Genomic DNA, 24909 nt, shown 5'->3' with positions numbered 1-24909 from the left:
GAATGGTGTGCTATATCTTTTATAAGCGATCGGGCGTACGATAATCGTACAGTTGACGAAAAATCGGCCGAAAAATCCCATAGACTTAACATTGAGGCCAACTTTGACGAGTCGTAGCTCAGAGCGAGAATTTCGAAGAAACATATGAATCACCATAATTAGAGAGGCTATCAAGCTGTGCGAGAACATACCCCGCAATGGGGTATAAATTGTACCCCTGGGGCACAAGAGCGCCCCAAAATTGCCCCATTGACATACTATGGTGAGGGACGGCCCATGAAACAGCACACGTTTTTCCTACTATGGTAATTTACATAGGAATTTGCATTGAACATAACTCTGCATCACAATATCATAGAGACATGGGGGAGGGCTCATTTTACTCAGCCAACCAATCAGACTCTCAGGATAATTATGAAGCTATCAAACCACGCCCTAGCAACCATTTATAGCACCCTAGCAACTGATCCCATAGACTGCCATGTTAAAAGCCCAGATGGATATCTTTGGATAACAGTGTCATAGAGACATGGGGGTGGGCTCATTTGAATCGGGGCAGTAAATAGCCAATCATGAATCACCATAGACACTTCCTAGCCTCGCCCTAGCAACCATTATCAAGCACCCTAGCAACCCAAACCCAAACAGCCATATCTTTAAATCTGAATATCATAGAGACATGGGGGTGAGCTCGTTTGACTTGGGGCAGCAAACAGCCAATCATGAATCACCATAGACACTTCCTAGCCACTCCCTAGCAACCAATATCAGTACCCTAGCAACCCAAACAGGCCAATCTTCAAATCTGAATGTCATAGAGACATGGAGGTTGGTTTATATTATTCATACTGGCAAACAGCCTTTGGAGTATCATCATTGGCAGCTGCCAAGCCATTTCCTAACAACCAAACAGAGTACCCTAGCAACCATTTATCAAGTCCTATATCTTTGCATCAGAATGTCGTATAGACTTGGGAGTTGGTTCTTTTGACTCATGCTAACAATTAGGACTTCCAAACATGCTATACATGCTAGCAGTGAATAGCTACATGCTAATAGTGATTAGCTAAGTGCTAATTCAAACTAAGAACTCTATAAAACTCCATAGTAACAATCAGTGACAACTAGTAACTGCCTAGCAACACCTAGCAACCACCCCAGGTACCCTAGCAACCACCCTGAGTACCCTAGCAACCGCATAGCAACACCTTAGCAACCACCCCGGATACCTTAGCAACCGCCTAGCAACACCTTAGCAACCACCCTGAGTACCCTAGCAACACCTTAGCAACCACCCTGGATAGCCTAGCAACCACATAGCAACACCCTAGCAACCACCCTGGTTACCCTAGCAACCGCCTAGCAACACCCTAGCAACCACCCCGGATACCCTAGCAACGCCTAGCAACACCCTAGCAACCACCCCAGATACCCTAGCAACCATAGCAACACCCTAGCAACCACCCTGGGTACCCTAGCAACACCTAGCAACCACCCTGGTTACCCTAGCAACATCCTAGCAACCACCCTGAGCGCCATAGCAACCACATAGCAACACCCTAGCAACCGACCTGGATACCATAGCAACACCACAGCAACCACCCCAGCTACCTTAGCAACTCTTTAGCAACCACCCCAAGGACCCTAGCAACCGCTTAGCAACACCCTAGCAACTACCCCAGGTAACCTAGAAAAACCCTAGCAACCACCCTAGAAGCCACCCCAGGTACCCCAGTGATCTGTTTTTCTGTCTGTTCTTCTGATGGACTGTATTGCCTATAAAGCATTCAAACATTAATCTTTAAAATTATTTTACGTATTTCAAACTACTTCAAACTGAAAACCTTCAAACTTCAAGCTTTTAAAACTTTTACAAACTTTCTGGCTAGGCTTTTTCATGCCAACTTAAAGTTTGTATCCAAACTTTGCAATCTAGTTATTATTCTTAGACTAAATTTCTGAACGCTACTCCTCCTAGAGCTTTCAAACTGGAACCACCAAACTCAGCCCAGCTGTTCAGACTGGTCTGACTCGAGTTGCTATATCTCTTTAGACTGATCCCATAGACTTACATTGACGGAATGTTCAAATGAGCCAAGACCTTGCCAGCTCCAACTGACAAACATTCAAATCTAAACACACTGAAGCCTATTAGACTCAATCAAGCTTCCCTTCTATGTACTATTTCTAACCCATTCAAACTCATATAAGCTTCCACTCTAATACTATTTCTAATCTAAATCATGCTAGCAACATGCTGATCATGCTTGAAACATGCTGACATCATGCTAGTAACTTGCTAATCATGCTAGCAACATGCTAATCATGCTAGAGACCTGCTGGTAACTTGCTAATCATGCTAAGAATATGCTAGTAACATGCTGATCATGCTAGAATCACGCTAGCAACATGCTAGAACAACACCCTAGCAACCACCCTGTGTACCCTAGCAACCGCATAGCAACACCTTAGCAACCACCCCAAGTACCCAAGCAACCGCATAGCAACAACCTAGCAACCACCCTGGGTACCCTAGCAACCTCTCCAAGTACCCTAGCAACCACATAGCAACATCCTAGCAACCACCCTGGGTACCCTACCAACCACTCCGAGTACCCTAGCAACCACATAGCAACACCCTAGAAACCACCCTGAGTACCCTAGCAACCACATAGCAACAACTTAGCAACCACCCTGGGTACCCTAGCAACCACCCCGAGTGCCCTAGCAACTGCCTAGCAGTGCCATGGAAAACACTCAATGCCGTCCTTGCAACCGAGTGCCGAGTTTTGCCACTGCAAGCACCACTCACATTTTCTTCAGGAAATGTACATTCTAGTTATTAAGTTGGCTTGAGAAAGCCAACTTACTGACATCCTATTTAAACTTCTTAATAATAATAATAATAATAATATTATTCTTCTGAGACTAAATTTACAACTCTAACTCCTCCTAGAGCTTTAACTCTACAGACTCCAAACTCAGCCCAGATCTTCAGACTGGTCTGACTCGAGTTGCTATATCTTTTCTAACTGATCCGACTTACGATTTTCTTAAAAATTACGAATAAAATTGGGAAAAATCCCATAGACTTACATTGACGGAATGTTCAGATGAGCCAAGACCTTGCCAGCTCCAACTGTCAAAATTTAAATCTAAACACACTGAAGCCCATTAGACTCAATCAGACTTCCCTTCTATGTACTATTTCTAACCCATTCAAACTCATCTATCTATCTCTCTCTCTATCTATCTATCCTAGCGAAATGCTAATAATGCTAATGATAGGCTAGTCACTTGCTAATCATGCTAGAAACATGCTAGTAACTTGCTAATCATGCTAGCAACATGCTAGTAACATGCTAATCATGCTAGAAACATGCTAGTGACTTGCTAATCATGCTAGCAACATGCTAGCGACATGCTAGTCACTGGCTAATCATGCTAGCAACATGCTAATCATGCTAGAAACATGCTAGCGACATGCTAGTCACTTGCTAGTGGCATGCTAATCATGCTAGAAACATGCTAGCGACATGCTAGTCACTTGCTAATAATGCTAGCAACATGCTAGTCGCATGCTAGTCATGCTAGAAACATGCTAACGACATGCTAATAATGCTAGAAACAATGCTAATCATGTTAGAAACATGCTGGCAACTTGTTAATCATGCTAGCTACATGCTAGTCACTTGCTAAACATGCTAACAACATTCTAGTAACACCTTATCAACCACTCCAGGTACCCTAGCAACCGCATAGCAACACCTTAGCAACCACCCTGGGTACCTTAGCAACCGCATAGCAACTCCTTAGCAACCACCCCGGGTACCCTAGCAACCGCATAGCAACACCCTAGCAACCAACCCGGGTACCTTAGCAACCGCCTAGCAACACCCTAGCAACCACCCCGGGTACCCTAGCAACCGCGTAGCAACACCTTAGCAACCACCCTGGGTACCTTAGCAACCGCATAGCAACTCCTTAGCAACCACCCCGGGTACCCTAGCAACCGCATAGCAACACCCTAGCAACCACCTAGCAACACCCTAGCAACCACCCCAGGTACCTTAGCAACCGCATAGCAACACCTTAACAACCACCCCGGGTACCATAGCAACACCCTAGCAACCCTAGCAAAGTTAGCCTAGCAACCATTATAGCAACCACTCTAAGGTCCTTGTATCTATCTATCTATCTATCTATCTATCTATCTATGTATCAAACTTTAAGCTTTTAAAACTACTTTAAACTTCAAACTATTTCAGAATGAAACCCATCAAACTTAAAACTTTTAACATTTTTAAAACTTAAACTTTTTAAACTTCTTAAACTTTTTTTAAACTTTTCAAACTTTCTGGTCCGTCTTTCTCAAGCCAACTTAAAGTTTGTCTCAACAAACTTTTCTATCTAGTTATTATTCTGCTTCTTCTTCTTCTTCTTCTTCTTCTGGACAAAACTTCGGTTCGCTACTCCTCCTGCACCGTTTGTCACAGACCCATGAAAGAGGTGTCAAATCGACCGGCTCATTGAGGAGATGTGGGCTATATCTTTTCTAAGCGATCGGACCTACGATGTTCACACAGCGGATGAAAAAGCGGGCACAAAAATCCCATTGACTTACATTGGCGGAATGTTCGTGAATTTGAATCTCAACTGTCACTTTCTCACACACACACACACACGCAGGCCCTTAGGAACCCCTTCTCTCTCTCTCTCTGTAACTCACACACACTCAGTTGACTCATCTTTTAAGAAACCAATAAGTAATGACCTATGACCTTCATAGCCACACCCTAGCAACCACTTACAGCACCCTAGCAACCACCCGATAGACCTCCATTGAAAACAGATCAAAAAGGATATCTTTGGATAAAAGTGTCATATAAACATGCAGGTTTTGCTCTTTTGACTCGTGATCGCAAACTGGACTTTCCTTATGAATGCTACACATGCTAGCAGTGAATAGCTACATGCTAAAAGTGATTGGCAAAGTGTTAAATCAGGCTAAGAACATACGAATAACTCTATAAAACTAGATAGTAATGATGTGTGACAACTACCAACCACTTAGCAACACGATAGTAACCACCCAGTTATAGAGGTGTGCTATATCTTTTATAAGTAATTGAGTGTACGATGTTCGTCTGGTGGATGAAAAAATTTGAGCGAAAAAGTCCCATCGACTTAACATTGGCACAAAATTAGTGAGATTATATCTTTGGATCAGGAGGTCACAGAGACTTGGGGGAGGGCTCATTTGACTTGGCCTATCAAGCAGCCAATAAGTACTGACATGACAACTTCGTAGCTATGCCCTAGCAACCTCTTAAAGCACCCTAGCAACCGTAAAAGGACATTACAAACAATTTTTCAGCATCAAAACATCGTAGAAACATTGGGTTGGGCTCTGTTGATTCAGACTGTCAAATAGTCTTTAAATATCATGCATAAGTTTGTCTCGACAAACTTTTCTATCTAGTTATTAAGTTGGCTTGAGAAAGCCAATTTACTGAAATCCTATTTAAACTTATTATTATTCTTTTTCTGAGACTAAAATTTCTAACTGCTACTCCTCCTAGAGCTTTAACTATACAAACTCCAAACTCAGCCCAGATATTCAGACTGATCTCGCCGTGTGTGCTATATCTATTCTAACTGATCAGACTTATGGTTTTCATAAAAATGAAGATTACAAATCATAAAAATCCCATAGACTTACATTGACGGAATGTTCAAATGAGCCAAGACTATTCAAACCCCAACTGTCAAAATTTAAACTTAAACTCCCAGAATCCTTTGAGACTCGATCAAGCTTCCCTTCTATGTACTATTTCTAACCCATTCAAACTCATTCAAACTCATCTATCTAATGTTTCTAATCTATCTACCTATCCTAGCGACATGCTAATAATGCTAGTAACTTCCTAATCATGATAACAACATGCTAGTAACATGTTAATAATGCTAAATACATGATGGTAACTTTGCTAATCATGCTCAAACATGCTAGTAACACCTTAACAACCTACCCAGGTACCATAGCAACCACCTAGCAACACATTAATATTACCTTAGCAACTGCATAGCAACCACCCCAAGTACCCTAGCAACCGCCTAGCAACACCTTAGCAACCACCCCGAGTGCCCTAGCAACCGCCTAGCAACACCCTAGCAACCACCCAGAGTGCCATAGCAACCACATAGCAACACCCTAGCAACCACCCCGGTTACCCTAGCAACGGCCTAGCAACACCTTAGCAACCACCCCAGGTACCATAGCAACCACCTAGCAACCACCCCGGTTACCCTAGCAACCGCATAGCAACACCCTAGCAACCACCCCAGATACCTTAGCAACCTCCTAGCAACACCTTAACAACCACCCCGAGTGCCATAGCAACCACATAGCAACACCGTAGCAACCACCCTGGTTACCCTGCCAACCACATAGCAACACCCTAGCAACCGACCTGGATACCTTAGCAACCACTTAACAACACCATAGCAACCACCCCAGCTACCTTAGCAACCGCATAGCAACTCCTTAGCAACCACCCCAAGGACCCTAGCAACCGCTTAGCAACACCCTAGCAACTACCCCAGGTAACCTAGAAAAACCCTAGCAACCACCCTAGAAGCCACCCCAGGTACCCCAGCGATCTGTTTTTCTGTCTGTTCTTCTGATAGACTGTATTACCTATAAAACATTCAAACATTAATCTTTAAAACTATTTTACGTATTTCAAACAACTTCAAACTGAAAACCTTCAAACTTCAAGCTTTTAAAACTTTTACAAACTTTCTGGCTAGGCTTTTTCATGCCAACTTAACGTTTGTAACCAAACTTTACTATCTAGTTAGTGGTGCTTGCCAAAGGCAAGGCATCACTATTGTTATCTTGCATACTTATTAGTGGTGCTTGCCAAAGGCAAGGCATCACTATTATTCTCTTGCATACTTATTATTATTATTAGTGGTGCTTGCCAAAGGCAAGGCATCACTATTGTTATCTTGCATACTTATTATTCTGCTTCTTCTTATTCTTCTTCTGGACAAAAATTTTGATTCGCTACTCCTCCTGCACCGTTTGTCACAGACCCATGAAAGAGGTGTCAAATCGACCGGCTTATTGAGGAGATGTGGGCTATATCTTTTTTAAGCAATCGGACCTACGATGTTCACACAGCGGACGAAAAAGTGGGCAAAAAATCCCATTGACTTACAATGGTGGAATGTTCGTGAATTTGAATCTCAACTGTCACTTTCTCACACACACACACACACGCAGGCCCTTAGGAACCCCTTCTCTCTCTCTCTCTGTAACTCACACACACTCAGTTGACTCATCTTTTAAGAAACCAATAAGTAATGACCTATGACCTTCATAGCCACACCCTAGCAACCACTTACAGCACCCTAGCAACCACCCATAGACCTCCATTGAAAACAGATCAAAAAGGATATCTTTGGATAAAAGTGTCATATAAACATGCAGGTTTTGCTCTTTTGACTCGTGATCGCAAACTGGACTTTCCTTATGAATGCTACACATGCTAGCAGTGAATAGCTACATGCTAAAAGTGATTGGCAAAGTGTTAAATCAGGCTAAGAACATACGAATAACTCTATAAATCTACATAGTAATGATGTGTGACAACTACCAACCACTTAGCAACACGATAGTAACCACCCAGTTATAGAGGTGTGCTATATCTTTTATAAGTAATTGAGTGTACGATGTTCGTCTGGTGGATGAAAAAATTTGAGCGAAAAAGTCCCATAGACTTAACATTGGCACAAAATTAGTGAGATTATATCTTTGGATCAGGAGGTCACAGAGACTTGGGGAGGGCTCATTTGACTTGGCCTATCAAGCAGCCAATAAGTACTGACATGACAACTTCGTAGCTATGCCCTAGCAACCTCTTAAAGCACCCTAGCAACCGTAAAAGGACATTACAAACAATTTTTCAGCATCAAAACATCGTAGAAACATGGCGTTGGGCTCAGTGGATTCAGACTGTCAAATAGTCTTTAAATACCATCCCATCAAACTCATCTATCTATCTAAACTGTATGGCCACACCATAGCTACCATTTAGAGTACCTTAGCAACTGAACAAACTCATGAATAAGCAATTTCTCAGCACCAGAAAGTGGTATAGATATCAGCGTGGCCTCTTTTGTTCGGGCTGAAAAACCAGTCTGTAAGTATCACCATGGCGACTGTGCAGCTACACCCTAGCAACCGTATAGCAACATAAAGAAGCCATATCTCAGCTCCAGAACATCATACAGACATGGGAGTTGGCTCTCTACAATCGCGCAGAACAATGTAGTATCTGCCCAGCGCCGAGTTTTGCCACTGCAAGCACCACTCACATTTTCTTCAGGAAATGTACATTCTAGTTATTATTTTTCTTCTGAGACTAAATTTCTGACTGCTACTCCTCCTAGAGCTTTAACTCTACAGACTCCAAACTCAGCCCAGATCTTCAGACTGATCTCGCCGGGTGTGCTATATCTTTTCTAACTGATCAGATTTATGGTTTTCATAAAACTGAAGATAAAAAAATCATACAAATCCCATAGATTTACATTGACGGAATGTTCAGATGAGCCAAGACTATTCAAACTCCAACTGTCAAAATTTAAATCTAAACACACTGAAGCCCATTAGACTCAATCAGACTTCCCTTCTATGTACTATTTCTAACCCATTCAAACTCATCTATCTCTCTCTCTCTCTCTCTCTCTCTCTATCTCTCTCTCTCTATCCTAGCGAAATGCTAATCATGCTAATGACAAGCTAGTCACTTGCTAATCATGCTAGAAACATGCTAGTGACATGCTAGTAACTTGCTAATCATGCTAGAAACATCCTAATCATGCTAGAAACATGCTAGTGACATGCCAGTGGCATGCTAATCATGCTAGAAACATGCTAGTAGCATGCTAATCATGTTAAAAAGCATGCTAGCGACATGCTAGTCACTTGCTAATCATGCTAGTAGCATGCTAATCATGCTACAAACATGCTAGCAACATGCTAATCATGCTAGTAACATGCTAATCATGCTAGAAACATGCTAGCAACATGCTAGTCACTTGCTAATCATGCTAACGACATGCTAGTCACTTGCTAATCATGCTAGAAGCATGCTAATCATGCTAGCAACATGCTAGTCACTTGCTAATCATGCTAACAACATTCTAGTAACACCCTAGCAACCACCCCGGGTAACCTAGCAACCGCATAGCAACACCTTAGCAACCACTCCGGGTACCCTAGCAACCGCATAGCAACACCTTAGCAACCACCCCGGGTACCCTAGCAACCGCATAGCAACACCTTAGCAACCACTACGAGTACCCTAGCAACCGCATAGCAACACCTTAGCAACCACCTGGGTACCCTAGCAACACCCTAGCAACCACCCTGAGTACCATAGCAACCGCATAGCAAGACCCTAGCAACCAGCCTTGGTACCTTAGAAACTGCATAGCAACACCCTAACAACCACTTTGGGTACCTTAGCAACCGCATAGCAACACCCTAGCAACTGCCCTGGGAACCTTAGCAACCGCATAGCAACACCTTAGCAACCACATAGCAACACCCTAGCAACCATCATAGCAACCATTCTAAGTACTCTAGCAAGCACTCTGAGGTCCTTAGAATCTATCTATCTATCTATCTATCTATCTATCTATCTATCTATAATCTGACTCGATCTATCTATCTATCTATCTATGTATCAAACTTTAAGCTTTTAAAACTACTTTAAACTTACAACTATTTCAGACTGAAACCCATCAAACTTAAAACTTTTAACATTTTTCAAACTTAAACTTTTTAAACTTAAACTTTTTAAAAACTTTTCAAACTTTCTGGTCCAGCTTTCTCAAGCCAACTTAAAGTTTGTCTCGACAAACTTTTTTTTATCTAGTTACATTTATAATTACTCTGTTGACCCATCCCTTACACCTTAACCCACCCTTAAACCTACCCACACCACCAAACCTGACCCTAAAAATACCCATATAACACCTCAATAGCAGTAAAAGTGTTTTGCAATACAATAAGTACATAGCACTTAATTTTTGATGTAAGTACATAGTAGTTAAGGCCACCTAATATAAAGTGTTACCAAATATTGCACTAGTTTTACTTTAATTGTTTGATGGCCAAACTAAATCCTTTATTTTTATTTATTTATGCTATACAAACATCACAGTATACATCCACTGAAATACAAATGTTGTGTCATGCATTTTTTTTTTCTGCGAACAGCTGGAAAGAGGTAAGCTTGTTTTAAGCTGCATTGAACCTTGATGGTATATCATGCAAATTTATTTAGTGATAGTGGTGTTGTGAAGTTGTTACGTTCCATGTTTATTTATATAGTACTGTTGGATGCTACGTACTTCTATGCTATCTTTCTCTCTCTTTCTGTGTCTTTCCGTGTGTCACTGCTGTTCAGTCAGGTGCGGAGGAGAGGAAGGTGATCGCTCGCACCTGCCGCTCGTTACTGTGCAGACGCTGCAAGCTCAAAAGCTGTTCAACATACCTACCACACTGAAGCTTGACTTCCAGAGTGCTGTACCTCTCGCCTGCCTTGTGTTGTTCTAGTGGTTTTGTCAGAGATTGATACTGTGTAACTTACTCAAGCTATGGCTTATTTTAGCCTTCTAAATAAGTAATTAGCGTTGTTGTTGCACTATGCGTCTCTCTGTGTTGGAAGCCGTAGGGAGGTGGGTGCCATTTTATTTCTGTGAATCTTTTTCTCTTGTTTTTGCTTAGAGAGTTAGTGTACATTTTCTGTTGTTAATTTTATTTTGTTTTGTCAGTTTAGACAGTTTTACTCCCTAACTAGTCAGAGGGTCCTTTTGTTTGTTGTTTTGGCCTTTCCCCCTCCTGAAGTCTATTTTGCTTCCTATTTTATTTTGTCATTTGGAAATTCTGTAAATAAAACACTTGAATTTGACTAAAACTTTTGAATTTGACGTGTCTGTTCTGCTTGGCATGGTACTGGTACTCACTCACCCCAACCAGTTTTGTTTTCTTTTCTCTGTTACTCCCTTACCCTAGACCCTTACATCTGGGACATAACAAAGTTGCTGGTGTGAGATTGGCGAATAAGCTTTCATAAGGTAAGCTGACTTGTGAATTATTAACTCATTTCACTAGATGTCCAATTTTGTTGTTCAGTAATCATCATGTTTCCTTTAATAACAGAATGGTTAAAAATACCCAGGCCTATAATAAAATACCAGTATAAAACTATACAAAGAATATTATCTTTCTAAATCACTCCTAAACATAAGATTATTGTTTAGGCCATACCATGATATATTAGAATAGGTACCCCTTAGTTTCAAAATACTTACAGTATAAATGATTTGTAATGTTACAGGTTGTTAACCCGTTATTCCCCAAACGTTGCATATTATTCCCCTATACCTACACTATAATTACAAAAACGTTACGCAGCAACTTCAGTTTACTTATGCAGTTCTTTGCAGGTTGCATATCTGGTTGTTACCCCCTTATTACCCAAACGTAACATATTGTTCCCTTATACCTACACGTATGTTCTTTATAGGTACACTATAATTGCAGAAACGTACACTGTAAATTCAGTATACTTGCGTAGTTCTTTGCGGGTTGTAATCTAAAGCGTTACCGACAAATTTCCTCTTCAGGATAATACAATTTATTTTCAATGCCTGACATTTTAATACATTTAATGCGTTCAATATTATGAACTTAACAAATAAAGCTCTATTCTTTGAGAGTGCTTACAGTCTAAACATTTATCAATGAGAACAATGCCCAAGTTCATATTGTCAATTTGTTTTATTGTTTCTTTCACTTTCTTTTTTCCATTCATTTTTTTTTTTCACAAGATCTTTATTCATTCAGTTCAGTTTCCAGGTATTCAATTAAATAACATGAAAATGTTGGTTTGAAGACTTCACAATTCTATTTAATGATATCTACTCAGCTGCACGGAAGAATTAAATATTGTAGCACCGTAGAGAGATAATCTACTCAAAAACAGAGCATGTGAACACAAGTTTCTTACAAAAAAAAAAAAAAAAAAAAATTAAACAACACAGAAGGTCTGATAGTTAAGGTTTTAGCAACAAATATCTAACCAATCTAAGATTATTATTATTCTATAGCACTACCTGTACAAACTTTTTCCAGTTTATTTACTCTAGTTTGGATTGTAAACACTGAAGCAACACATATAATCATAGTGCATACTGAAATGTAAAAAAATATATCCCAACAAAGAAAGTTACAAGTAAGTTTCTGTCCAAACTTCTGTGAAACTTCTAAATGTTAGGACAAAGTCACACCCATATTTGATGTGTATTATATACGAGGAGTGGGATTTTGGACTAATGAGACTAATGAGTGACATCCCAAAACTAGAAACCGATCAATGGTCAAAATGTTCTGTTGCTTTTCACAGTCTCAGCTGGTTTGGACAAAACAAAAACAAAACAAACAAAAAAAAAAAACATGGGCGAGATATTATCACTTGTTGCTTTATCACGTTTCATGTAGTTACATCTCTCCATAGCTAGTTTGCAATTTTGCTGTCAATTGTAACACCACCTTAACTATTCAGATGGAGAAGGTAAGATATAGTAATATAAATCACTTAATCCCTAATCAGTCCAAGAACATAAATGAGGAAGAAAAAAAACAAAAAACAAGGGAAGACCTAGAATTTGCAGATTGGTTTACCATATTATCTCTGTAATTACACAAATCCCAGTTTAGTCCAAATCACCCTAGGTATAGATAATTGTTTGTAAAGCCAGATCCCAGTCGGTGACTCTTTTTCAAAACAGATGGGGCATCTCCACTGGTTATGAAAATTGTTAAGGGGTGCAGACCTGTGATTACCTATAACACTGGGGTGTCCATTGGTTCATATCTCCTTTGAATGATTGTAGTCATTCCAACCTCGTGAAATAAAACACGGCTGGAAAGGGTGGTGAACCTTAGGAAAAATTCTACTAAGAATATATATTGCAACTAATAATGGTAGAACTTATTTGTATTTAATATTTTCAGCTTCTTATTTTGACCATAAACTGAGGCAGAAACTTTTCTTAAATAACTGATGGCTACCTTTTTTTTCTTTTTTTTTTTTTTTTGTAGTGGTGTCTTTCTACTCATCTTTCTCTACTATGATTTCTCCATGAAGTACCCTCCTCCTCTGACGTAGCATGTGGAAGTACAGCTGAGGAAACACTAAAAGAGAAACAGACAAAAAAGTAAAGTAAAATATCTTTAACAAACCATTATAATCAGGCTGTTTCATCAGCCTAAATTTCCAAAGCTTTAACACCATCCCACAAGTTATTATACACTAAAATTAAACTATTGCAAAAAGCAACTAGATAAAAAAAGTTTGTCGAGACAAACTTTAGGTTGGCCTGAGAAAGCCTAGCCTGAATGTTTAAAGCAGTTGTGAAAGCTTGAAGTTTTCAGTTTGAAATAGGCTAGATAAGTGTTCATTTACTAGTTTTTAAAAGGTAAAAACCAGAAAAAGGTTGATAGCATGTTACTAGCATGATTAGCAAGTGACTAGGATGTTGCTAGCATGTTTCTAGCATGATTAGCAAGTGACTAGCATGACGCTAGCATGTTTCTAACATGATTAGCATGTTGCTAGCATGATTAGCAAGTGACTAGCATGCTGCTAGCATGTTTCTAACATGATTAGCATGTTTCTAACATGATTAGCATGCTACTAGCATGTTGCTAGCATGATTAGCATGTGACTAGCATGTCGCTAGCATGTTTCTAGCATGGTTAGTATGTTGCTAGGATAGATGGAAAGATTAGAAATATTAGATGAGTTTGAATGGATTAGAAATAGTACATAGAAGGGAAGAATGATTGAGTCTCAAAGGATTCTGGGAGTTTAAAATTTGTATTTTGACAGTTGGAGTTTGAATTGTCTTGGCTCATTTGAACATTCTGTAATTGTAAATCAATGGGATTTTATGATTTTTAATCTTCAGTTTTATGAAAACTATAAGTCCAATCAGTTAGAAAAGATATAGCACACTAAGTGAGATCAGTCTGAACAGCTGGGCTGAGTTTGGTGATTCTAGCTTGAAATCTCTAGGAGGAGATGCATTCAGAAATTTAGTCTAAGAAGAATAATAATAACTAGAACGTACATTTCCTGAAGAAAATGTGAGTGGTGCTTGCCGTGGCAAAACTCGGCGCTGGGCAGATACTACAGTATTCTGCGCGATTGTAGAGAGCCAACTCCCATGTCTGTATGATGTTGTGGAGCTGAGATATGGCTTCTTTATGTTGCTATACGGTTTCTAGGGTTCTCTGTGGTTGCTAGGGTGTAGCTGCACAGTCGTCATGGTAATACTTACAGACTGGTTTTTCAGCCCAAACAAAAGAGGCCACCCCCATATCTATACCACTTTCTGGTGCTGGGAAATTGATTATTCATGTGTTTGTTCAGTTGCTAAGGTACTCTAAATGGTTGCTATGGTGTGCTATACAGTTTATGGAAGGATATTTAAAGACTATTTGACAGTCTGAATCAACAGAGCCCTACCCCATGTTTCTACAGTGTTTTGGTGCTGAAAAATGGTTTGTTAATGTACTTTTACGGTTGCTAGGGTGCTGTAAGTGGTTGTTAGGGCATAGCTATGAAGTTGTCGTGTCAGTACTTATTGGCTGCTTGACAGGCCGAGTCAAATTTTCCCTCCCCCAAGTCTCTGTGACCTCCTGATCCAAAGATATAATCTCACTAGTTCTGTGCCAATGTTAACCCTCTAAGCGCCAAAGTCGCAAAATTGCGACAAGACGTCATACTTCATTAAACAGACTGTAGTTCCTAATATGGTGTAGTATCTCATTTGTATTCCCTACCACTAGATGGCAGACATGTAGTACTTCGATTCTAGACCAAAATTGTTCGAGGAAATAGCAGAGCAAGTGAGCTATCGTGTCATTGATGCGGAAGCAGTTCAGTTCTTAGCGTCTGAGTAAATTGTGAGATTTGTGAGAGAAAATCGCCAAATGGCTAATAAAAAGTTGTACTGTGAGGACGTGTTGCAAATGTTATTCGCCTGTTCTGACTCCGAAGGGGAATATTTGCCTTTGGAAATGACGATCGGCCGTCTAATGATCGCGCATCTCCTGGTACATCTTTGCATGCGCAATGGCGCCGCCGTAAATGGCGAGAGTGTTCACAAAGCACCATCAAGTGATAATTTCGAGCCTTGCCCAACGGGGATGAGGGTGGCAGGGGTGGACGTGGTCTTAGTGTCCATAGGAGAGGCATCGCGTTGCTGATGGTCGGCCAGACTGCGACTTTTTTTCTGATCGCGCGCGCTCAAAGGGCCGCCGGCAGACAGTACAGGTGCAGTCAGTGAGGGGCAGGTCTGTGCGCTGTGCCATGCAATGAGAGGTACATACTCTCAAGAACTATAAACTGTCACCTAGATACCTGATTGGGCAGATAGCTGGTCAACTGATAAAAAAAATAGGCACATGTATTTTACTATGGCACAGTAATATAGTAATAATTTACTACTTTCTCCTGTTTTATTGTTGGTTTCCTCTTTTCCTGATCATGTGGAATGAGGATAAAAAGACAAAAAAAAAACTAAAAAAAACATGCAAATAAGTTCAAATATCAATTCAATATCTACTATTTCCTGAATATTATGAAATTCAAGAGGACCGCCCCCTGATGACATCATAATATGCAAATTAGATGAGTATATTTACACCCCACATAAACTTTAGGTCATGCCCAACATTTTTCTAATTTACAGTAGATCTCTATCTTTAAACCCTTTCAAGCTACAAGCTTTTGAAATCTTGATGTCAAAATCCAGCATTTTTAAAAAAAAACCCTGGCGCCTAAAGGGTTAAGTCTATGAGACTTTTTTGCCCAAATTTTTTCGTCCACCAGACGAACATCGTACACTCAGTTACTTATAAAAGATATAGTACACCTCTCCTCAATATGTCGCATGATTTGACATCTCATTCATGGGTCTACAACAAAAGGTGCAGGAGGAGTAGTGCGCCAAAGTTTTGTCTTAGTATGTTCTTAGCCTAATTTAACACTTAGCTATTAGCGTGTAGCTATTCATTGCTAGCATGTGTAGCATGCATGAAGGAAGTCCTGTTTGCGATCACGAGTCAAAAGAGCAAAACCTGCATGTTTATATGACACTTCTATCCAAAGATATCCCTTTTGATCTGTTTTCAATGGAGGTCTATGGGGTGGTTGCTAGGGTGCTGTAAGTGGTTGCTAGGGTGTGGCCATGAAGATCATAAGTCATTACTTATTGGTTACTTAAAATTTGAGTCAAATGAGTGTGTGTGAGTTACAGAGAGAGAGAGAGAGAGAGAGAGAGAATGGGTTCCTAAGGGCCTGCGTGTGTGTGTGTGTGTGAGAAAGTGACAGTTGAGATTCAAATTCATGAACATTCCGCCATTGTAAGTCAATGGGATTTTTTTGGGACTTTTTTGCCCTCTTTTTCATCCGCTGTGCGAACATTGTAGATCCAATCGCTTAGAAAAGATATAGCACACCTCTCCTCAATGAGCCGGTCGATTTGACACCTCATTCATGGGTCTGTGACAAACGGTGCGGGAGGAGTAGCGAACCAAAGTTTTGTCCAGAAGAAGAAGCAGAATAATAACTAGACTGTACATTTCCTTAAGAAATGTGAGTGGTGCTTGCAGTGGCAAAACTCGCCCCTCGGTTGCTATGAGGTTGCTAAGGTACCCGGGGTGGTTGCTAAGGAGTTGCTATGCGGTTGCTAGGGTCCTTGGGTTTGTTGCTAAGGAGTTGCTATGCGGTTGCTAGGGTACTTGGAGTGGTTGCTAGGGTACCTGGGGTGGTTGCTAGGGTGTTGCTAGGCAGTTGCTAGGGTACTTGGGTTGGTTGCTAGGGTACCTGGGGTGGTTGCTAGGGTGTTGCTAGGCAGTTGCTAGGGTACTTGGGTTGGTTGCTAGGGTACCTGGGGTGGTTGCTAGGGTGTTGCTAGGCAGTTACTAGTTGTCACTAATTGTTACGATGGAGTTTTATAGAGTTCTTAGTTTGAATTAGCACTTAGCTAATCACTATTAGCATGTAGCTATTCACTGCTAGCATGTGTAGCATGTTTGGAAGTCATATTTGTTAGCATGAGTCAAAAGAACCAACTCCCAAGTCTATACGACATTCTGATGCAAAGATATAGGACTTGATAAATAATGGTTGCTAGGGTACTCTGTTTGGTTGTTAGGAAGTGGCTTGGCAGCTGCCAATGATGATACTCCAAAGGCTGTTTGCCAGTATGAATAATATAAACCAACCCCCATGTCTCGATGACATTCAGATTTGAAGATTGGCCTGTTTGGGTTGCTAGGGTACTCGACATTGGTTGCTAGGGAGTGGCTAGGAAGTGTCTATGGTGATTCATGATTCTTTACTGACGACGCATTTATATAGCGCTTTCATTGTGTATTGCTATACACCCAAAGCGCTTTACAATCATGTGGGGGGGTCTCTCCTCAACCACCACCAGTGTGCAGCATCCACTTGGATGATGCGACGGCAGCCACGGGACAACGGCGCCAGTGCGCTCACCACACACCAGCTACAGGTGGAGAGGAGAGAGAGATAGAGCCAATCAAGTGGATGGGGATTATTAGGAGGCCATGATTGACAAAGGCCAGTGGCGGGAATTTGGCCAGGACACCGGGGTTACACCCCTACTCTTTACGATGAGTGTCATGGGATTTTTAATGACCACAGAGAGTCAGGAACTCGGTTTAATGTCTCATCCCGAAAGACAATGAGACATCCGAAAGACAATGAGACATGATTGGCTGATTGCTGCCCCGAGTCAAATGAGCCCACCCCCATGTCTCTATGCCACTGTAATCCGAAGATATCCATCTGGGCTTTTAACATGGCAGTCTATGGGATCAGTTGCTAGGGTGCTATAAATGGTTGCTAGGGCGTGGCTTGATAGCTTCATAATGATCCTGAGAGTCTGATTGGTTGGCTGAGTAAAATGAGCCCACCCCCATGTCTCTATGATATTGTGATGCAGAGTTATGTTTAATGCAAAATTCCTATGTAAATTACCATAGTAGGAATAACGTGTGCTGTTTAATGGGCCGTCCCTCACCATAGTATGTCAATGGGGCAATTTTGGGGCGCTCTTGTGCCCCAGGGGTACAACTTATACCCCATTGCGGGGTATGTTCTCGCACAGCTTGATAACATCTCTAAATGTGGTGATTCATATGTTTCTACGAAATTCTCGCTCTGAGCTATGACTCGTCAAAGTTGGCCGTAATGTTAAGTCTATGGGATTTTTCGGCCGATTTTTCGCCCACTGTACGATTATCGTACGCCCAATTGCTTATAAAAGATATAGCACACCATTCCTCAATAAGCCGCACGATTTGACGCCTCATTCATGGGTCTGTGACGAACAGTGCAGGAGGAGTAGCGAACCGAAGTTTTGTCCAGAAGAAGAAGAAGAAGAATAAGTATGCAAGAGAACAATAGTGATGCCTTGCCTTTGGCAAGGACCACTAATAATAATAAGTATGCAAGATAACAATAGTGATGCCTTGCCTTTGGCAAGCACCACTAATAACTAGATAAAAAAGTTTGTAAACAAACTTTGAAGTTGGCTTAAGAAAGTCTGACCTATTAAATGTAGTTTTAAAAGCTTGCAGTTTAAAGGTGTTCATTTGAAGAAGTCTGAAATTTAAATAAAGAAGATAGATAGGAATATTAGGTAGATAGATAGGTAGATAGAAATATTAGATAGAGTCAGATGGTGTTGCTAGGGTACCTGGGGTGGTTGCTAAGGTTTTGCTATGTGGTTGCTAGGGTACCTGGAGTGGTTGCTAAGGTGTTGCTATGCAGTTGCTAGGGTACATGGGGTGGTTGCTAGGGTGTTGCTATGCGGTTGCTAAGGTTCCCGGGGTGGTTGCTTAGGTGTTGCTAGGGTACTTGGGATGGTTGCTAAGGTGTTGCTATGCGGTTGCTAGGGTACCCGGGGTGGTTGCTAGGGTGTTGCTCTGCGGTTGTTAGCATGATTAGCAAGTTACTAGCATGTCGTTAGCATGATTAGCATGTTACTAGCATGATTAGCATGTTACTAGCCTACTGCTAGCATGACTAGCAAGTGACTAGCATGTTTCTAGCATGATTAGCAAGTGACTAGCATGTCGCTAGCATGTTTATAGCATGATTAGCATGTCACTAGCACGATCCGCAAGTGACTAGCATGTTGCTAGCATTATTACCAAGTTACTAGCATGTCGCTAGCATGTTAATAGTCAGATGATAGATTGATAGATAGATAGAAATAGTCAGATGATAGATAGATAGATAGATAGATAGAAAGAAATAATCAGATGATAGATAGACAGATAGATAGAAATAGTCAGATGATATATAGATAGATGGATAGATTGGGCTGAGTTTGTAGAGTTAAAGCTCTAGGAGCAGTTAGAGTCAGAAATTTTGGTCTCAGAAAAAGAATAATATTATTATTAAGTTTAAATCGGATTTCAGTAAGTTGGCTTTCTCGAGGGGGAGGGGGAGGGGACAATAAACATGCAATTTTTGAAGGGGACACAAATAATACAGCCAAAATTGTACTTGTAAGGATAGCTATGCGTACACAGCATGTGTTCATAGCATGGACCGTGTTTAAATATGAGTTCAGTTCATATGGTTCACCACATGGTCATATTATAATTATTATTTTGCGTCATCCATAGTATTTTAGGTTTCGTCTGAAACCGAGTACGTCTCTTTAGATATTCAGCCGCATTAAGCCCACTGACTGATTTGCCACTTAACATCATATTGAGCAAAACCCAACACATAGGTAGGTCTACAATATTTATTTCACTAATTCCATTCAAAAAGTGAAACTTGTATATTATATTCATTCATTACACACAGACTGATATATTTCAAATATTTATTTCTTTTAATTTTGATGATTATAACTGACAACTAAGGAAAATCCCAAATTCAATATCTCAGAAAATTAGAATATTGTGAAAAGGTTCAATATTGAAGACACCTGGTGCCACACTCTAATCAGCTAATTAACTCAAAACACCTGCAAAGGCCTTTAAATGGTCTCTCAGTCTAGTTCTGTAGGCTACACAATCATGGGGAAGACTGCTGACTTGACAGTTGTCCAAAAGACGATCATTGACACGATGCACAAGGAGGGCAAGACACAAAAGGTCATTGCAAAAGAGGCTGGTTGTTCACAGAACTCTGTGTCCAAGCACATTAACACTAGAACTGCCATGATGGTCAAAATGACCGTTTTGAAATGTATATGTACAATAACTTTGTTGAATAAAAAAATACAATCTTGCTGGTTTGTGACTTTTCCTAAAAGTGTTTCTATTTTTACTTACAATAGATTTTATATAAATTACATAAAAGGCACAAAAAATGAGCATTTCTACCTATTAAAGCCATAACGGTCATATTGACCGCTTTAAATCTCGCGTGATTCTATTGTTCTTTCCCGCGGTTTATTGTCTCTGTCAGCGTCTCCAGTACTATTAGCATACGCTCATTTGATTATAAATACAAATTCTTGGACTACAAATTATTATTGCCTTTTAAAAATGGCAGCATCGCAGTTGACACAAGGTCCCAACCAAAAGCACAATCAACCCCGCAACTGACACCAAACGGAGACAGTGCCAGGTGCGGAGAATCTGCAAACAAAATAAAACGCTGACACCTGTTGCAAATGCCACAAACCCGTGTGTGGAAATTGTGCGAGAAGAACAGGAGTAACTTGTGTTGACTGTGAATCTTAAATAGCCGAGCATGATATAGATATATTTATTTAATATAAAATTTGTAGCGTAATTGTTTTATGGTTCCAAACTTCGTTCGTGACTCTTTTTAACTTTAGAGCTGCTTGTTTCCAGCTTATGTTCTGTGTTATAATGTATCATAAATGTTGTAAAAAAAAAAATCATAATCAAATAGATCATTTTAAATGTTATTTTGTTGTTCTGAGTTATGTAAAATAAATACAGAGAAATACTGAATATGCAATTACATTTTACTATGAAATGATGCGAATATTTCTAAATTTATAATTATAATTTTTAACTAAATAAAAAGTCTACATGTCGGTGTTATTTGTTTTTTTTTAAAGATATCCTAACACAGTTAATACATTAATCTCTCATTTGGGCAATTTATTTAGAGATTACAGAGTTTATAATATAGCGGTCAAAATGACCGCTCACGGCTGTTCTAGTAGTTTTGGAATTCTGGCGCTTCTAGTGTTAATAGAGAGGCGAAGGGAAGGAAAAGATGTGGTAGAAAAAGTGTACAAGCAATAGGGATAACCGCACCTTGGAGAGGATTGTGAAACAAAACCCATTCAAAAATGTGGGGGAGATTCACAAAGAGCGGACTGCAGCTGGAGTCAGTGCTTCAAGAACCACTATGCACAGACGTATTCAAGACATGGGTTTCAGCTGTTGCATTCCTTGTGTCAAGCCACTCTTGAACAACAGACAGCGTCAGAAGCGTCTTGCCTGGGCTAAAGACAAAAAGAGCTGGACTGCTGCTGAGTGGTCAAAGTTATGTTCTCTGATGAAAGTAAATTTTGCATTTCCTTTGGAAATCAGGGTCCCAGAGTCAGGAGGAAGAGAGGAGAGGCACACAATCCACGTTGCTTGAGGTCCAGTGTAAAGTTTCCACAGTCAGTGATGGTTTGGGGTGCCATTTCATCTGCTGGTGTTGGTCCACTGTGTTTTCTGAGGCCCAAGGTCAACGCAGCCGTATACCAGGAAGTTTTAGAGCACTTCATGCTTCCTGCTGCTGACCAACTTTATGGAGATGCAGATTTCATTTTCCAACAGGACTTGGCACCTGCACACAGTGCCAAAGCAACCAGTATCTGGTTTAAGGACCATGGTATCCCTGTTCTTAATTGGCCAGCAACACGCCTGACCTTAACACCATAGAAAATCTATGGGGTATTGTGAAGAGGAAGATCCGACATGCCAGACCCAACAATGCAGAAGAGCTGAAGGCCACTATCCGAGCAACCTGGGCTCTCATAACACCTGAGCAGTGCCACAGACTGATCGACTCCATGCCACGCCGCATTGCTGCAGTAATTCAGGCAAAAGGAGCCCCAACTAAGTATTGAGTGCTGTACATGCTCATACTTTTCAGTTGGCCAAGATTTCTAAAAATGTTTTCTTTGTATTGGTCTTAAGTAATATTCTAATTTTCTGGGAATTTGGGATTTTCCTTAGTTGTCCATTATAATCATCAAAATTAAAAGAAATAAACATTTGAAATATATCAGTCTGTGTGTAATGAATGAATATAATATACAAGTTTCACTTTTTGAATGGAATTAGTGAAATCAACTTTTTGATGATATTCTAATTATATGACCAGCACCTGTATATCCATTATATTATTTTTAATACGCAGGGTCGCTTGTAATGATATGTTTAGAGGGGACAATATCAGATGGGGGGGTCCTGTCCCCCCCGTCCCCCCCGGGATTTACGCCTATGGGGAATGCTTGCTTTCTGTACAGTATATAATTTATTTTCAGGTCACTTAAAACCAGTGATGGGAATAACAGCGTTATTTTTTTTCAGTAACGAGTAAACTGGGATAGTTTCCCAGTTACAACGCCATTACCATTACTGACAATAAAATGTGGCATTACTATATTATATTATTAGAATTTAATTTTTCAGTTCATCTGAATGGATGCGCAGTGTAGCTGTATTTGACGTACCATAAACTCTAGTGTGAAGGCGCACAAGTCGCCGTCGCTTTCTCTCACATACACGCACGCAAAGAAAGATACAGAGCAAGAGAGTCTTTCATAACATGCAGAATTGATGCGCTACATGTAAACGATATTCTTTGCTGTATTTTCCTGTCAAAATAACGGAATTCCTTTGGAATTCTTCAGCTATTAACCCTTTCGCACGTGAGTTTAAAATATTCTAGCTGAGCCCCAGGTGTGAGTTTTTTAGGCGACCGTTATTTTAGAACTTATAGCCTTATTGTTTCCATGGCGACGCGTCATGCTTGTCATGTGACACACCGCAGCTGTAATAGCGCTGTATGACACATGGATTGCTTTTATTTCGTTTTTCCTTTTTTATTATTAATATTCACAAACATACTCGCTATATTATTAAATATCTGATATTCCGATTCTGAAATATGTGCAAGTAAATGTGTTTGGTTGTTTAAACACGTTTATAATGATCGTGTTAGTTGATTTATACCGGGTGATGGGCGCCGCCATGTTTGCTCGCGCTGAATCCAGCTGTGGGATTTACAACACGTAAATTCATCCTCTCCTCCCGAAACACGTTAAAATAAGTCTCCAGTAAACTGGGAGAAGAGCAGAGTAAACTTTGTTACCTACACTGTGTATATGATATCAATAAAACATGTCGTCAGATTATATTTGTAAGGATCATTATTGCTGCTTCCATAGACATCAGCGCATATTTTACAAACTATAAATGTATGGCTTTGCTAGTACTTATGTGTATTTAAATGTCTGAAATCTTAAATAAGCATTATATGGTTGAAAACACTGAATAAGTGATAATATTACAAGCGCTCGCGCGTCTGATCTGGCTCCGCGCCAGAAAGCAGATTTGAATTTCAGCAGTTGATGACGTGACTCACTGAAAGTTCTAATCACACCGGTGTGATCGTACGCTCCTGGGACCAGCCAAGACTGATCACACCGGTGTGATCGTACGCGTTAAAGGGTTAAGAACTGCCGGTTTCTCTGGTAGTGGGCGGAACTAATGCGCAAATGACAATCTCATTGGCTGGCGCTCAACTATTATCGTCCCTGTTTTGATTTCAGCAAATCAATTCGAGCAAACGCAGACAGCGTGATTAATATTCATGAACCCAGCAGCTCATTAATCCTTGGTGCATTTTATATTGATGACAAATATGCATTCATACTTGGTTATTCTAATTACTAAAGTTCTATCATCATATAATATTAAATTATCATAATATTATATTATAATGCTTGACTGACTGATACTAAGTGTCAGTAGATAAATAGTGCAGATTAATGTACAATGTTTTATAATAATTTATTCTTTTTAGTGTCCATTTCATTAATTTAACATATTTAATATTGGGGGCATCCAAAGTTATTTGACATTTGATTTTTTTTTTTTAAGTAACACAACAGTTACTTTCCCTGGTAATTAGTTACTTTTATAATGATGTAACTCAGTTACTAACTCTGTTACTATTTGTGAGAAGTAACTATAACTAATTACTTTTTTAAAGTAACGTGCCCAACACTGCTTAAAACAAGGTTCATAGAACTCTAAGTCGGGGTAACTTTTAGATGACCTTTCAGATTTAATTAATTATAAAAATCTTTATAATCTATAACAACATTAAACTTATTTCATGTTTCCTATAAACAATATGTTTTGTAGGTATCAAGCTCAAAGGAACCCTTTACAATTATATTCATAAACTTTTATTTTCTTTTAATTATAACACCACATTCAGTTTAGAATAATAAGGCACAATTAGGAAGCATAAGTTGCCAATCAAATTAAATCAATATCAACAAAATTCATCTTTGCACTACAGGTGTGCACAGAAGAACACAAAAGTGGCATTTAGGTATATTTACAGACGGTTTAATGAAGCTTAGAAGTGGCATGAAAGCACTTAAGTTCATAATGACAATGTTATGAAATGAATGAGCTCCTCTATGCGCACTAGTCACTTTTCACACACACTGCTGTGTGTATACAAATCCCACAAAAAGACTCAGTAATATATG

At 40.0% G+C, this 24909-nt stretch overlaps 1 protein-coding gene and 1 long non-coding RNA gene across 5 annotated transcripts in view; one reads left to right on the top strand and one right to left on the bottom strand.

Annotated features, from left to right (window-relative positions):
* Nucleotides 1-24909, bottom strand: part of hacd1 (3-hydroxyacyl-CoA dehydratase 1) — an 84491-nt gene that overhangs the window by 47985 nt on the left and 11597 nt on the right. For 3 of the 4 annotated variants that reach the window (XM_058780696.1, XM_058780695.1, XM_058780698.1), the window contains exon 7: nt 11849-13279. The exons of the other annotated variant lie outside the window; for it this stretch is intronic. In XM_058780696.1, the coding sequence (XP_058636679.1) occupies nt 13197-13279 (83 nt within the window). In that variant the 3' untranslated portion in view covers nt 11849-13196. Of the gene's footprint in view, nt 1-11848; nt 13280-24909 lie in introns of those variants that run through there. 4 annotated transcript variants of the gene reach the window in all.
* LOC131543399 (uncharacterized) lies at nt 9991-12118 on the top strand. The gene is made up of 2 exons (XR_009271901.1): nt 9991-10307; nt 10488-12118. It is a non-coding gene; the product is annotated as an uncharacterized LOC131543399 (long non-coding RNA).

The sequence above is a fragment of the Onychostoma macrolepis genome, chromosome 07, assembly GCF_012432095.1.
Source record: "Onychostoma macrolepis isolate SWU-2019 chromosome 07, ASM1243209v1, whole genome shotgun sequence".
Lineage (NCBI taxonomy): Eukaryota > Metazoa > Chordata > Actinopteri > Cypriniformes > Cyprinidae > Onychostoma > Onychostoma macrolepis.
Note: the sequence above shows the minus strand (reverse complement) of the source record. Positions and strands in the feature narration are given on the sequence as shown.